Source organism: Labrus mixtus, chromosome 5 (assembly GCF_963584025.1).
Source record: "Labrus mixtus chromosome 5, fLabMix1.1, whole genome shotgun sequence".
Lineage (NCBI taxonomy): Eukaryota > Metazoa > Chordata > Actinopteri > Labriformes > Labridae > Labrus > Labrus mixtus.
In genome coordinates this window covers 2,134,773-2,151,354 of record NC_083616.1, presented here as the reverse complement: position 1 = coordinate 2,151,354, position 16,582 = coordinate 2,134,773, and the positions used below count along the sequence as shown (strand labels likewise).

The 16,582-nt window shown below is 45.1% G+C and overlaps 1 protein-coding gene across 2 annotated transcripts in view; it reads left to right on the top strand.

Moving 5' to 3' along the window:
- kat6a (K(lysine) acetyltransferase 6A) overlaps window positions 1–16,582 on the top strand; it is a 38,546-nt gene that overhangs the window by 11,050 nt on the left and 10,914 nt on the right. For both annotated transcript variants that reach the window (XM_061037291.1, XM_061037289.1), the window contains exons 3-10: window positions 4,994–5,102; window positions 6,304–6,419; window positions 7,440–7,521; window positions 7,732–7,846; window positions 8,046–8,362; window positions 12,336–12,448; window positions 14,903–15,018; window positions 15,330–15,471. In XM_061037291.1, the coding sequence (XP_060893274.1) occupies window positions 4,994–5,102; window positions 6,304–6,419; window positions 7,440–7,521; window positions 7,732–7,846; window positions 8,046–8,362; window positions 12,336–12,448; window positions 14,903–15,018; window positions 15,330–15,471 (1,110 nt within the window). The remainder of the gene's footprint in view (window positions 1–4,993; window positions 5,103–6,303; window positions 6,420–7,439; window positions 7,522–7,731; window positions 7,847–8,045; window positions 8,363–12,335; window positions 12,449–14,902; window positions 15,019–15,329; window positions 15,472–16,582) is intronic.

Below are 16,582 nucleotides of genomic sequence, written 5' to 3'. Positions count from 1 at the left end.
TGAAAAATGTTCAAGCTGGGTCACTCTACTGCGCCCTTACACGTCTGTATAGGTGTGTGTTTTGCGTGGGTGTGTGTTTTTGGAGGAACCTGTTACCTGTAAGTCATGTTTGTTAGACATTTTGAGTCCACCCAGTCAATGCAGCTAGTTGCTAACGGTTGCCACGAGGCGTGTCTTCTTGGCTCAGAGAAAGGATGTGTTCCTGGATCTTCCCTTTCGTTGGGAAAAAAAAAGAAGAGCACATGCCAAAACATGAACACACAGGCTTTAAATAGGCACCCACACACACACAAACATCTTGAGTCAAATGTCGGCCAGGACACTTAACTCCAACAGCCAGTGGATGTGAGACATTTCTAGATTGGCGCTTTGGTGTGTGAGAGCGGTCCTGGCAGCTGGCGCTGGCAGAGGTAGAAAAAGGTTGAAACGAGGAAGGGGGGGAAAAATGGCTCTCAGGAGGAATTTTGGGATTGCGTTTCGCCCGCCCCAATATCCGCTGTGCATGGAGGGGAAGATTAGCTTTTAATTTTTTTTGTATCTGTGGGGGATTAATTTACAGTGGCGGCCAGTAACTGAAGCCGTACTGTAACGCGTGTCTCTATACAAGCATGTCTGTGTGTGTGTGAAAGGAAACGCTCACTCGCCTGCTCGCTCGCAGCTTGTGTTTACTCGAGCGGGAGCAGTTGACCCCTCCCTCTCTCCAGTGAGGAAAGGGTTAAGCGTCAGGAATGATTGAGGTGTTGGTCTCATGCACGCTGCTCATAGGACTGCAGCTGTAGATTCTCTCTCTCTCTTTCTTTATACTTTACATTTCCTTCACTCCTTTGCCCTCCGGCTGCTTATTTTTGTCCTCGCTCTGCTTTCTCTTCCTCCATGAAGCTGATTTCCATTTCTCTTATGGGACATGCTTTGGTTGGGTTTGTTTATCCTGCTATCTCCACCAGGAATTCAGATCATATGGAGATTAGGAGATGATCCAGTTAAATCAACTGCATGATCACAATTTCACATAACCGTCTAACCTGTGAGAATGTATAGCCCCTCTCTTCACCTTTCATCCTCTCTCTCTCTCACTCCCTCACACCACACCTTTTGTTTCCCCCTCCTCTCTCTCTCTCCCCCCGTCGTCGTGCTGTTTTGCGGGTGGGTAGAGGTGTAGCGGGAGGTGTTTGAAGCCGCCTTAGTCAGAAGGAAATGAACCCAATAAATCAAGCTCTTGCCCCTGTCTCCTCGCTGCCTCCACGGCTCTCTGCAGCTCCGTGCTCTTCCACTGTTGTCCTGTAGAAAAACTCATTACATCATGAATCCTCAGAGGTTGTTTTGTTTGTGTTATTATTATTCTCATTAAAATTAAAAATGAATAGATAAATGTCTGACAGGCATGGTGTGACCTTAAGCGCGTACCTCCGCGTGCTAATAAATGAATTTTTCAAGGATTATTTATCTCACTCAGTCGCCAGGGATGTTCTAGACAAACTTTTTTAAGATGTTACAATGATCCGGACGGCTACTCTCTAGCTTCATGTTAATAAATAAAGTTAAAGGATGAAAGTTGTGTAACAGCGTGTCCAAAATGAGCTTGATTCTGTTGTTTCCTATTGAAGTGTCCTAACAGCCCTTGAGCGACGCAGCACATCACAACACACCGTTTTAAGACTGATGCCCCTTTTCTATTTTCCTCTCTGTCGCTCACATACTCAGACGAGGAACGAGAGAGGAGAACTCTGCACAGCACTTGCTCACACAGCAGAGCTTGTTGTATATAGTGGAGATAACCATGCATTAATAATATCCACATCCCTGATTGAGATGTCAACACCAGAGAAAACTTAATTCTGCTCACCGCGAGCCGTTTATTGACGAGCGTGTTGGTGATTTGCTCGTCAACAAAAAGCGCTTCAGTTTGTCCACCTTCAAAATAAGAGTCTCTGTCTCCCTGCATGTTAAATGTAGACTTACAGGAGACGCTGCTGCCGTCACATACATTGAAATGAGAGTTCCTGCTAACAGACATCAGCTCGTTAAGGCTTTGGCCACATTTGCAGAGCGTTAACGGAGCAGATGTGCCGCTGATTGTTTACTTTTAGCAGCTACACCTGAAGCTCACACAGTGAAGTGTCCTGTCCTCACTCCTACTGCCCTCGCTCCTACTTGGTGTGTGTGTCAGAGTTGTGGTCAGAGGGTTTGATTTAAAATGATGAACATGATGGGATACTAAATTTATGTGGAAACATTTTCTTTTCAAACATTGCAAAATATACAACAAAAAGGAAAATTGCAATGCCATTTTTTTTCTAATATGGTTCATCCCTAAGTTTGAATAAATCTGTTTTTTGTTGTGCTGGTTAAACATTCATTTGACGCTTTTGGCCACACTATGAGGTTGACTTAAAAAGTCTGACCTGTGTGCTACGGGACTTTGTTGTAAGCAGTGTTTTCTTTTTGTTTGTGCACGAGTCTTCTCAAATGTGGAGGTTCTTCTCCTGTCGTGATACTCCCTACGCTCGGTTAACTGCTACAATGTTTCTACGCTGACATCTTGTGTGGGAAACAAACCAAGCATAGGAGTTTAGTATTTTGGGCAAAGCGTCCCATCAGATCATAGAAACCTCTTTACTTTTTCACATGTCTGCTGGCAAACATCAGCCCAGATGTCATGGTTTTTGGGCTTGCTGCTCTAACATACAGATGTGGATGCAGTCAAGCAACAGATCTTCCATCCAGTAGGCAGGCACATTATTTGGATATGTTTTGTTTGCATTATAATTATTGTCATATCAGCCTATTTCTTTCTAAGGACCAATCAGTAAGATGTGTAGTGAGTGAAATGATAAAGGTATCTTACTCAATGATCAGACATCAAGGAAACATGCTATGTTGAAGTGCTGGCTTCTCTGACAACAATGCAGCAGCCAGTATGGCCTCCTTCTAACTTTAGATTCTGCTCCTGAATGCTCTGGATTTGTTTGGACCAGAGAAGGTAGGAGGTTTTAAGACACACCCCCACACGGCCGTTTTGGACGCCCCTCGGTTTGCCAGATATGAGAGCAGTTATCAGGTCAACAGGTGTTGCAGTGATGGAAGCAGCAAGAGAAGTGGTTCAGATAGAAGTGATTGTACCCGACCTAAAAAGCCTCTGCATGTTTCTAATAAGCTCCACGAGCAGAAACGTGTTCAACGTTCATCAATATTCTACAATATATATACAATATAATATCTCCAGAAAAATGGAGAGAGGTTAGAACACAGAAAGGTTTACAGACCCATACAGAGCTGGATAAACACTGAAGCTTCAGTGTCCACCACATGGTGACCTGCGTGAGCATCGACTCTAGAGAGAAGGGGGGGAGACAGCTCTCTACAATGTTTAGGGTTTAGACTGCAGTACCCATTTTAAACACTAGGTGTCAGAGTTACATATTGCTCCTTTAAGTTTCCTTTTGCATGTCAAAGCATGATATGTTTGAGTTAATTTGCGTTACTTGACACAAGTCTTGCAACATGGCACCAACCCTCCACATCACCTACAATCCCTCTGCATGCAAACCGTCTTCACGCAGTTCGGTGAAAGACTTCTAAACATGACTATCTGCACTGAGACCGATATCAGCAGCTCGTTACTTTGCCTGACCTTGCCTCGATTTGTAGGATTTGTTTTAGCTTTTAAAATATGATCCATGTCAGAGAATCTCAGTTGAAAAGGTCAAAAGGAGGATTAGAGTCGACTAAGCCTTGCACGCTGCACAATAAACACAGACCTGCCATTCGATGCTACAAAATCATTTGTAGAGAGCTGACATTTATGTGAAAGTTTTAAATATATTTATGCTTCAGTTCTGACTCCAACACACATTTGACTTCAGTGTTTGACACCGATGCTCGGCAGTAAACACAAAGTGCTGCTGAAAATAACTTGGTGGTAAACTCTAAAGTAGCAGTAAGCCACCACTTCCCCTCAGGGCTTCCAGGCTCCAGAAACTTTCAAGGAGAGTCAACCCCCCGCTCGCCGCCCCCTCCCCCTTGTGTTTGTTCCTGTGTGAAGTGCACCTGCAGGGCTTTAGGGATGTGATTTTTCAGCTTTATTGGACACACTGTTTCTATTTGATGTGGAGCAACATGTGGAGTGTTTTCCCCGGACACAAACGTGGTTTTTGTTTTGGCTACGTTTGCAAATCGGATTATGTGTTTCCCTTGGGTCTGAGCGCACACAGACTGTCATGAGTATTTGTAGACTCCCTTAAATATTGCACATAACCCAAGTGCCAAGAAGAGACGCGTTGCATTAAAATTATTGTGGTTTTGCACCTGCACAAAAAAAGTTGTTTTCCACAGTTTCTCCTGCCTGCCCATTTAGTCCAAGTGAGTTGATGCAGCAGGATATAGTCAGGAGAATTCACCTCAAGCAAGCGGGAGGGGGTTGTGACCTTTATATCCTGTGATCGGTGCACAACCATAGACTGTCTGCACACGATCACTACGATAGTCACCCACTGTGAGGTGCATGTGTGAACAACCAGATCAGGAGGATGTCAGGGTCAAGTCCTCCTGAAACGCTCTAGAGATTTCCAGGTGTGCATATATGAAAACGGCTGCAGCCTCTGATCAGGCAACAAAAGGAGTCAGCGGAGACCTCCGGCACAAGATGGCAGCTTCTAACATGACCCGTCACATTAATAATGCAATCACACTCATCACAGTGGCTCTCAGTGGCTCTTCATTATCTTAAACTGTCTGTTCATGAATCCACCCGCTCTGTGGTGTCGTTGTACTTTTCTGTCCTTCGTTACACACACACACACACACACACACAGACACACACACACACACACACAGAGCTCCTCTCATCCGCTGTGGCAGCACACACAAGGCCGCTCTGTTGTTGTGTTCATTTGTACAATTACGCTGTTAAGTTGACTGACAGTCTCAACTTTCTCCCCTCTCTCCTGTGCCCCCCTCCCCTCCTCCTTTCCCTTCTGCTCTGTCCGTCTGCCAGCCGGTTGCAGAGCCAATCCCCATCTGCAGCTTCTGTTTGGGCACCAAGGAGCAGAACCGCGATAAGAGGCCGGAGGAGCTCATCTCCTGTGCCGACTGTGGGAACAGCGGTGAGTACTTGCTGTGCTGAGCTGAGCTTTAACTTTTTCTGCTCCCAAAACAACCAACAGAGGAAGAAGAGCCAACCAGCTGTCTGCATGTCAGGTTTAAATAAAGAAGGTTTTATCAGTGACGTTCATTTCAGTAACTCTGACTCCTTCCTCTTCGACCTACAGGTCAAACATGATCTGCTCTCAGCGGTCACACAAACACACTAACAATTCAACGACACTGCTGCCGGGTTAACTTCCCTAATCACATTAATATCTGACGTCATCAGTATCTGCCGCTAAAGACTTTGGATTTAAAATAAAGGCAATGAAACCTGGCGCCGTGTATTTACTACCTCCTCTTTTTGCATTCTTCGCACGGGATGTAAATAAAAGTGACGTCGGTTCAGCACGTCATCGGTGTGAAGGCCCTGACACACCAAGGAGATCCCTCTTTTCCAAATGTTTGAAATTCCCCGTAGTTTTGCCGCCTACATGTCGTGTCTTATACCCACATCCTCCTCGCTCCGTGTCTGATCGGGTTAAAACGATCTCAAATATAAAACATGCAGTAAAAAGTAACGGAGCAGTGTCGGTCATACAGCGGCCGTTGTCAACACACTGTTGTCATAGATACAAGATGGACGTGCTGCACTTTTCTTCGCGCAAAAACGTTTCATGCAAACGCCTCCCGAGTGCACAGCCAGCGCTTTTCTGCCCGGAACAAGCACCAGGTGGACACGGGGACCTAAAATGAGAAACTAAGGAACATGTTTTATTTACTTCAGGAAATCTAGAAGTAGAAATCTCTCCGGGGTTGGGATGCTTAATCTTGAATAAAATAAGTGTAATAAATGGAAACAAAAGAATAAATGTTCCCAGATAAATCTCTTTCTCTCTACTGGAGCTGTGATATCTCTGATTGAAAGCAGGGGAGATTTTGTTCCTCCTCTTCCCTCTGTGGGGGGTTCTGTCCCAGACATGGCGTTCTTGTTTGCTGCTCTTCAAACAGAGCAAAAAGCACAGCGCTGACAGATTGTCATTTATGTTTGAACGCTCTTTATGCAGCCAGTTTTGATTCAGAGAGGAGGAGGAGGTTTTTTTTCTTCTTCCTCTTAAAATGATGCAAATGGGTCACAGCTGTCAGTCAGCAGCGACTAAAAGTCTCTGTGTGTGTCGTCTGCTCACTTGTTTGTCTCTGTGTGTGTGTGTCTACCTGCAGGCCACCCGTCCTGTCTCAAGTTCTCCCCGGAGCTCACAGCGAGAGTCAAAGCTCTGTGGTGGCAGTGCATCGAATGCAAGACTTGCAGCAGCTGTCAGGATCAAGGGAAGAACGCGGTGAGTGGATGAAGTGAATAACAGCAGGCCGGCAGCGTAAGGGTGTCTGTGAACATCTCTCCATCTCTGCTCTGGATCCAGATAGAGACGCAGATGAACAACATGTCGGCGGTCCTGCCTGGGATTGAGCTAATTTTAGTCTGCCTCAGCATGATGTCATTATTTCCTGCTTCCTGAGGAGGGAGGAATCATTGTTATTCTAATGTTTGTAGGGGCATTTATCTGCATGAAAATCATCCAGGAGGTTATAAAAACACAAATACTGCTGGATGCATCAAAGGATGCTTTGCCTTTGAGAGAGAGAGTCAAATATATGTAAAGGCAGGGTTTCCTCCAGATCCACTTTTTAAGATTCTGGTTGAAATTGTCTTTAGGTCCTGACAGACATTAATAACTCATGTTCTCTGAAAAAGGAACAAAGAAAATCCATCATCTGTATCAGTTGTAAGTCTGTAAAAACTTCAACCAATGTCTGCCACGAGGTACCAATCTGATGAACCAATCACACGCCTCCCTGTCTCCCTGCTCGCTCTCTACCTCTTCCACACTCAAAGAGCGTCACAGATGACTTTAGAAGTTTATACTGAGAGTTTACTTACCTCTGAATGAGACATGAGACGACGTAGTTTCTACACAATGTAAGAGATGAGCTGAGGTCCACTTCTGGAGGAACGGCGCTCGTACATGTAAGTGAGGGGGCGTGGCTTTTGAGGGAGCACAGAGGGGAGGGGGTGCAGACGGAACACTGAGGGAATGCTACTTTCAAAATCATGCTAGTTTTCATAAATTACCAACCATGACTTTAAGAGCATGCATGTGAGGAAAGATCAGCAGATTTTGAGCTTTGATCAGTCCTCAAACACGGCGCACCACAACCCCCCCCCCCCCCCAGCTGTGATGTGTTCATGTATGTTCATCAAGTATTAAACCTCACCATCGTAATGGATCTCTGGAACTTGGCACACTTGAAACACTTTTAAAGGCTTTGATAATCATCAAGACTTCTTTATGTTTGTTCAGGACAACATGTTGTTCTGTGACTCTTGCGACCGGGGTTTCCACATGGAGTGCTGCGATCCTCCCCTCACACGGATGCCAAAAGGTAAGTTTAACCGCTCACCCCTCCTTAACTTGAATCTGTTCTACCTGTCTGCACAGAGCTGTTGTCTCCAGCTCTAATGAAGCTCCTAACGCTTCAGCGTTAAGTGCTAATGTATGCGATACCTCCCACAGCGTGTCGGTATCTGCACTGTCTCGTCTAATCCACTTCAGTCTATGTGAGCCTGTGCCTTTTTTCTTCCCCTTCCTGCAGGCATGTGGATTTGTCAAATCTGCCAACCCAGGAAAAAGGGAAAGAAGCTTCTACACGAGAAGGCAGCACAAATCAAACGGCGCTACAACGCACCGCTGGGGCGGCCCAAGAACAGGTAAAGAAATGCCTTCAGCTAGTCGTGTGTCTGTTTTCAACAGAGTGCAGACAAACAGGCTGCTGTACCGCCAACTCCCGACTCCAACATGTGCTAAAAGATATTTAGTTTAAACATAGAGGAGGGTGCAGCTGTCATGCCACAGGTACAAGCTCGGTAGGCTGTGAGATTCTGAATCCACTTTTCTTCTCCTCTGCAGGCCAGGGCGGCCGTTCAAGAAGCTGGGCGGTCGAGGTCGGCGGAAGCGCTCGGCCTCGGCCAACTCCTCCTCCAGCTCCTCCTGCGAGGGTTACCCGGGCGACGACAGGCTTCTGTTTTCGCTCCGGGACGACGACGACCTCTCGCAGAGTGGCCTGCGCTTCAACAACAAAACCAAGGGCCTCATCGACGCACTCACAAAGTTCTTCACGCCGTCGCCCGAGGGCCGCAAGGCGCGTCAGGAGGTGGTGGACTACTCGCAGCAGTGTCGCATCCGGAAGAAATCCAGTCGTAAAGGAGAAGGCGACGACAGAGGGGGTAAGGAGAAAATCCTGGAAGATACTAAATCCACTCTGATCCTGTATTTGATCATGTCTATAAACCCCTCTATTTCAGCCCTTCTCAGAACAGGCTGTTTCTGTGTCTGTACCTTTAAATATGTAAATGAGCTGTGTATGACCACGCCCCCTCTCTGGAAGGGCTTGGGTGTCTCAGTCTTTCTCGCTCCATGTCCTATTGTTTACGGTGAGAAGGCAGACTCAGAGGACAGAACAAACACCTAGCTGTGGGAGTGTCACCTACCTGGGGGAGGGGTTACTGCCCTTTGTGATGTCATGAAGGGAAAATCTCCAAACGGCCTGTTTGAGCACACATTTTCTGAAAAGTGGAGCAGGCAGAAGATGGAGAGGATGGACTTTTGTCATCATTGGGGGGTTTGTAGACAGACTAGAGACACATTAGAGTTACAGGAACATGGGGAGGTGGATTTTACAGAATATGTGACTTTTAAAATCAGAAATAACTTGAGCAAAGAATAAATACTCACCTGTGTAAAGTGAAAGCTAATATGCAAAACGTTGCAGCACCATCATTTCTAACACGATGAGTGAAATGTAGGTCATGCTTGTTTTCACAGTATACAACAAATGCAAATCAAAGAATCACAAGTAACGAATCAAGCGGACATTAAAAACATTTAATGTACAATCTGGACTATAAGTCGGACCGATATATAAAACGCAGTCGGTTTCTGAAAGAGAATCAAGTATTAACTCTCTTACTGTGTGATGATTTCTATTGTGTTCAGCAAAGTCCAGTTTCTGTGCAGCTGTGTCGCTCTTTTAGTGTCATCTGTTTTCACTTCTAGCTACAGTACGGTAGTTAAGCTCTCAGCCTGCAGGGAAAGTTGTGAAGTAGCTTACAGACAAACATCCAGTCTCTGCTGGTCACTCGAAATCTACGTTTACTTTAAGTGAATGATTATGACCTCGTCAGGGAGAAAAGATGGTCTGATCTGCGTCGCTTTGTTTCCCAGCACAGCGTGCAATAAACAATGAATGGAGGTGAATTTTCTTGTCAGGTTGCTAGCAGTATGTGATGGTTGTGGCTGCATTTGTGGCAATGACAGCATGTTATTCAGCCTTTCATACTAATGTCATGGTCACATCGGTGTATAAGACGCAGCACACCTTTAGAAGGTTTTAGAAGTGGGTTTATGCACCGGATTTTACCATTAATGATACAAACTGAAGCAGCAACCTTTTAAGAAGCATGACATGTAACATGTTAAAAACCCTCCACAGCATCACTTTGATAAAAGTTGCATTCAAATGATTTTCATCATTAGAAGACAGGGTATCTTTAGCATCCTCTCCCTAATCCTCTGTGCCCACAGAGAAGATCAGACCCCGAGGATGAGTTTCAGGAAACGATGGACCGAGTGAGATTTCAGCCTTAATTAAAAATTATTGCTTTTGCTTCAAAAGAAATCGCTTCTCGATTTGAAGTGGCCACATGCCGTTCTCTTTTCCACTGAGCTCTCTGAAGCCAAAAACACACACACACACACACACACACACACACACAAAACAATGACAGACGGAGAATCTGAGAGCGTTCACTTCAGGTTTCAGCAGTACCCGTCTCTGCTTTTGACCCAGTTAGGTGAAGACTTGGTTGAATAATGAATGAGCCGTTTTTTAACAAACCAGACTTCTCAAAAGTCTGTCATGCATGTTTTAAATAAAAAAGGTCACATAAACTACACGGGCAGTTTTTGTGGAGGTTTATTATCAACAAATCTGGTTTGTGGAAAAATGGAGATTCCCTCTTTAACTTCCTCCAGGGGCTCCCCTCGGACTCCCGTAGTTCAAACAGTTTATGAAAATTCACCTCCATTCATTTTTTGTTACCAGCTGTGGTGACACACAGCCACACAGACGAGGCCGTCACCCTCATAAGGTCATGATCGTGTATATAAGGAAAGCGGTGGTATACTGTGCAGTATATAACGCTTTTGAAGTGTTTGATTGATTGAAAGGCTCCTCAGTTAAAGTCAGTGAGTGACCAGCGGAGGTGGGCAGCGGGACTTGCTGGTTGTCTGTACTACAGAACTTTCACTGCAGGCTGAGAGCTCATCTAGCATCCTGTAGCTAGTAAGAGAGCCAACGCCACAACAGACTAAAGAAGCTACAGAGCTGCACAGAAACTGCACGCTGTAGACTTTGCTGAGCGCAGAGGAAATCATCACACAGGATGAAATTTTAATCGTTTTAGTAGAGACCTCCAAAACAAGACACGTCTATGATTTACATAATTCTTGGACCTGTAAGCTCACATCGAGCACAAATATGACCAGTAGGAAGTTTATTCATTTTAGAAGGTCAACATGGAAACCCACTTCCTGTGTTTGTGGCAGATTGGAAATCAGCACCTGTCACCCGTATTTGGTACGGTTGGGTTAATAAAACACATGCTTTTAAAACAACAAATTGATTATTTTGCCTCTCAGTCGAGGTTTATTTGCAGCTTAATAATCTAAATGAACCTACGAGGACATGGCTGCAATGGAGACTCTTACCAGCCTCAAGATAATGAACAAAAATACACTTTTCTTTTCTGTTTATGAGCGAGACAAAGAGCATGACAGTGTTTTCTAGTTGAATTATTTCCCTTCATAAAATAGCCGATTACTTGAATACCGTAAACCTTGATTTGATATCATACCTCATTAGATTTAGCTGCCAGTTAAAATAAAGTGGCAGGTATAAAAAAATGAGTGAGTGGTCGTTTTTGAATCCTCCAGTCACAGTGGCAGGTGGGGTGAAAAAGTTAATTTCCAACCCTGTTTTGTGAGGATATTAACTTCCAGAGCTGACTGTACTCACACTCACTGATCAGAGTCTGTAACTAAAGCCGGGGTTATTCTACCGTCATGAGCTCTACACACTCGTGCGTTGGTGTCTGCATAGCTCTGCACTAATCTGCCTAAGAGAAACACTGGTTGGCAGTCCGATTTCTCTGCTCCTTATATCGCCTTTTTTTACTTTGGCCACATTCTCTGCTTGCATCTGTGCCGGAAACCATGGCGACAGAAAGCGAGCGTATTATATTGAGTTGGATCTGATAAATACGGAGCAGCCGTTGTTTAAACCGGCTTGTAGCATTCTTCCTTCTGCTGCATTTTGAAAACGACGGCGATGCCAGAAACGTTGTAAAGGCAGGAAATACAATGCTACCCAGCGGACCAATCTTGCAGACTTGCAGATGCTTCGTTTCAATGTGTAGTTAGATTTTTGAGGAGGTCAACGCTATGCTATAGAGGAAGGCTTCACCGTAGGTACAGGGCTGCCTGGATCTACGGCGCAAGTTAGACGTAGAAGTACAAATCAGGCTTAAGACAAAGAAGTGTTGAATAACTGATTTGTTTCACAGGAACCGCCCACTTTACAAAGACCAAATTATTAAACTCTCTGTGTGTTTAAAGAAAACATGTTAACCATGCTTTTACGCCTCCATGTCTACCAGCTGTCTTAACGAGCTGCGGCTCGGTCAATAGATCTGCATTAATGACGACTCTGTATTTTCTTTTTTCTTTCTTTTTTTATTATTTAGATCATTGAACACCCTAGTGCTCTGACATTCATCGCAGTAACAATAGGAATAAATAGAATAAATTACAAATTAAATTAAATCAGGAACAGACAAACAAACCAACACAGAAAAAAAAACAACAGACAATACGAAACAAAAAAACAGCCCCCATCATCTTATGTAACAGAAGCAGACATACACAAGAATGAAAAGCAGAAACTTGTCACTTCATCTGTCGACTAAAACTCTACTAAAGGTCCTTGTCTCCCTGTATCTTTTTGTCACATGTGGAGGGGAGAAAAGGAAAGAAAGAGGAAATTCCACTAATTCAGCTAGGGGGGTAATGTGGTCACCCCAGTCCAAAGCATACCTGCCCTTCTTTATAATGTAATAATGATTCTGTATTTTCAATCCCCAGACAATCAGGACGGCAGCGACTGGCGGGACGAAGACGAGAAACTGCCCGGTCACGAGAACCTAACAGAAAAAGACATCGAGCTGTTCAGACACATCCAGGAGCTGGCACTACAGGTACACTGATGGATAAATGAAATGTCTAAAGAAACACTTGTTGTGTGTGAACGGGGATGCAAAGGGAAACGCTGGAGGGGGGCCAATAGTGTGGAGTGAGACAGCATCAGCAGGGGAGCCCGGGAGGGGACGTGCTTTGTCTGAGGCTGAGACAGGATGCAGTGATTAGACGTGGTGTTATGTGTGCAGCCGGGGGAGCTGGATTTTAAACGATGAAAGGAGACGTCGAGTCAACAGCAGCCTCCATGTCAGAGATTGAGTCACCGTCCTAAACGATGTGTGAGAGGTGAGGGCACGCTTTGTGAGTGAAACAGTCAATGAGCTGTGTGAGAGAGAGGACAGAAATTAATTTGAAACAGAACAGCTGCATCAATAATAAGCCTCGACCACAGATCCAGCACACATGGGCAGAGCAGAGAGGTGAGAGTAGGATTCAGCTTTGACTCAGAGATGGAGAGAAGTGCACCTTCACCACACTGCTGTTTAAACCGCTGCTCGGTGAGAACACTGCCTCCTGGAGGCAGAAGCTGTTGTTACTGTACATGTTGAATACACTGTTATGTTTGAAAGAGTGAACTCTAAACAGGGCGTCTGTAATAATGACATGTCAGTCGAGTCTGCAGGACCAGAGAGGAAAACATTAATCATCTAATGAATGTGTCTGTTCATGCTGCAGGAGAATGATCTGGGAGTGTCTTGTTGGACCAGCGTCACAGGACTTGTGTTATGACACTATCCCATGTCCCGACTGAAGTATTCACACCAGTGTTTTAGTCTTTAAGGCCAGCAGAGCAGAGAGAGTAGTAAGGGTTAATGATGTGGGGAAAGAGCTGAGCAGATCATTAGAAACAACTGGCTGGGATGTCCAAACTGCTCATTGTGAATTCTTATGCAAAGACATTTTCTTACCTTAGCGCGCACTCACACAATCGTCCCCCCCCTCCCCATTCCGCCGCTGGCCTGCACTCACACTGCTCCAGGACTAACCGGGCCTGAGCGTGGTTTCCTCTTGTACATAACGTCTTAATACAACGCATGCATGACTTAACGTGTTCATGAAGCGTACTCAGTTTACAAGACAGACGTCCAGGTCCGCACATTAGAAGAACAACACAGAGTATATGACTGCATTAAGGAACTTATTGTGAGTCGTTTTAGTCAGATACAGCCGTAACACTCAACTCAACTTTATTTATATAGCACTTTAAACACAACATAGTTGATCCAAAGTGCTGAACATCGCAGAAACAAAGCACTTGAAAGTAACAGACAAGAACAACAACAATAAAAAAAAAAAGAAAAGAACAAGTGACAGTTAATTCCAGTGTAACACAAGACTAACAGAGCTATGGGTTGTTGTGTTTGACGGGGATACTGAACATTAAAGGCAATTGAGTAAAAATATGTCTTAAGGCGAGTTTTAAAAACACCAATAGTGTGAGAGAGACAGATGTCTGGGCTCTAGGCAGTGACAGAAGGTTTTCGGGGATTTCTCGATAGTGTACTGAACCGAGCACTCGCACTGGTCAAACAAACTGGACCCTTAAAGAGGATTTTTGCCAAACTTTAAGTAGATTTTCATAGTGGGGGTAAATGTAGTTAACTGGAGCAATAACTTCCACCTGCATGCTGTGCTGATCATACAAGTTGTTTACCTGCTCGCAGTGTTTTTCCGACAGTGCCGACATGTACCAAGATGCATGGAGAGGTAGCCTCCGTCTTCATCCTGAGACATATGTTCTGGTTTGATTGTATCCTCTACCTAAATGATGTCCTCTGCACCAGTGATTTGTGAGTGTGTGTTTTCTTCTGGTGTGTAAGACGAGCAAAGGCAGTCAGTAGATATCCAAGCTATGAAACCGGCTGTGGTTCCTCTGAACAGTAAAAGGAGTTGCTGCACCACAGAGACGAGGAGAACATTTATCACACTGACTGTCTTATTAGACGGATAGAGATGAGGGTTGTGAGTGGACTAACCGTACCTTTAAGGGTCAATCCTTATGTCCACACATAGCCCTGTCTCGCTCTCATCAATCCTTTCAGCTCCTGTTATCTCCGTCCCAGTTGAATTATAGTTAAATTCTTGTGTCGTCATGGAAATTCTTCCTTCCTGTCATCTGAAAGTCTAACATCTAATGGCTGTGGCTCAACGGTAGAGATGGTCGTCTTCCAATCGGCAGCTCAATTAACCCCAAATTTGTCCTGAAGGCATCGTCAAAGTTACACGAATGCAAAACTCTTCCATGAGTCGGGTGAAAGGATGAATGTGAGCGGTACTGTGAGGCTCTCTGAGTTGGCGTTATTCAGGTGTAGACCATTTCTGATTTATCTTTTGGCCCCCTGCTGTCCACATGTCCCCTGATCTGCTGAACCACTTAAGAAGCAAACCCTGTACTGACTGTTTCTCTCCCTCTCTCTCTCCTTCTTCTTCCTTTGTTGCGCGCCCCAAAACAGAAAGTGGGGGTGACGGGTCCACCAGACCCTCAGATGCGCTGCCCGTCAGTCATCGAGTTTGGAAAGTTTGAAATCCAGACGTGGTATTCGTCTCCCTACCCCCAGGAGTACAGCAGGTAAGAGGCACAGCAGAATAATAACCACGGCTCTCTTAGCGCTGCTCGTAGGCAGAAAGAAATTAGCATCAGCATGACGGCGCTTAATTATAACATCGTTCGCAGTACCACCTACTTTGGCAGGTAACCAGCCAGTGCAGGGGAGGTAATTTGATCCAGATGATGAATACAATCAGCCTTTAAAGGAATGTGCTTTCATCAGGGAATGTGTCAATCTGGAGAATTAATAAAAGCTCAGCTACACTTAGTCGTCCTTTTTAAAATCCCATTCCTCACGCTCCCCTCCTCTGTTCTTCTTCTCTTCCTGTCAGGTTACCGAAGCTCTACCTGTGTGAGTTTTGCCTGCGCTACATGAAGAGTCGCAGCATCCTCTACCAGCACATGAAGAAGTGCAGCTGGTTCCACCCTCCTGCCAACGAGATCTACAGGAAGGACGACGTCTCTGTGTTTGAGGTGAGTTCAGAAAGATGGACCCAGTGATGCAGGAAGTTAAAAGAAACAGTGAGAGCTCTGTGGCTCGGGGGTCAGAGGTTACTGTGACATAATCCCCGTCATAATCAGGCTCCTGAAATCCACTGCAACCCCAAACTCATCCACTGAAGTCTCTCTTCATCTCTCTCATCTCCTGTCCTCACCTCTAAGTTTAAGGGCTCACAGTTGCTTCTTTTCGACATGTCTTTTATATTTTTGAGGAGGTGCACATCGGGGTATTTACTCAGGCTTCTGAACAGGTCCAGGTATACCCGAACCTACGACCCAGATTCAACACACAAGTAAAATTAAGGCTTAAAGGCACTGATACACCAAGCAGATCGTCGGCTGTTTGTCCTAGCTGGACTGTCTTTGAGCGGTCGTCGCTCTAGATTTTGCAGTGTGTCCTGCTCCATTGCTACCCGTCGTCCCCCGTGCTGGCGGTCGGTGAGAGGAGTCTCTCTGATTGGCTGTTGGGAGGTTTCATTTCTCTCCAGTTCTCCTCTCAGGTTCAGGAAAGCCCCTTGAGCATGTCGCTGTAGTATCCATGCTTTCACCCATTAGTGTGGTTTCTCCTTATTTGTCTCCTCCTCCTCCTCTTCTTTTCTTTTTACACTAAAACACCAAGAACTGACAACGCCAGCGCCATTTTCAACTTTTTATCAGATATTATTCTCCATTAGTAGACTACCTCTAATACGAGTGGTGACCGACAGCGGTGTGAAAATGGTCTTCTTGTATCATAACAACGGACTACCACCGCCTGCTGAACGTACGTGGTGATTGGCTGTAGTCTTTGTGGTGTGTTCAAGTGCAACTTTTTGACCAAAACGAGAGGCGACGCCACAGTTGGCCTTCGTCGCCACTAGTTCTTTGCCATCTGCTTGATGTGTCAGGGCCTTTAGACAAAGAAGTGATGAATAACTGATTTGTTGTGATAGTCGTCCCGTCAATTTACAAACGATATACTTCATGTTTTACATATTTTTCACTGTCAGGGATGAATCTTATCGATGATGCACCAGCACTTTGTCAGCAGCGTTCTCTATATACAATTTCTTGATAAGACTTCCAGGTGGTGACAACTTGACAT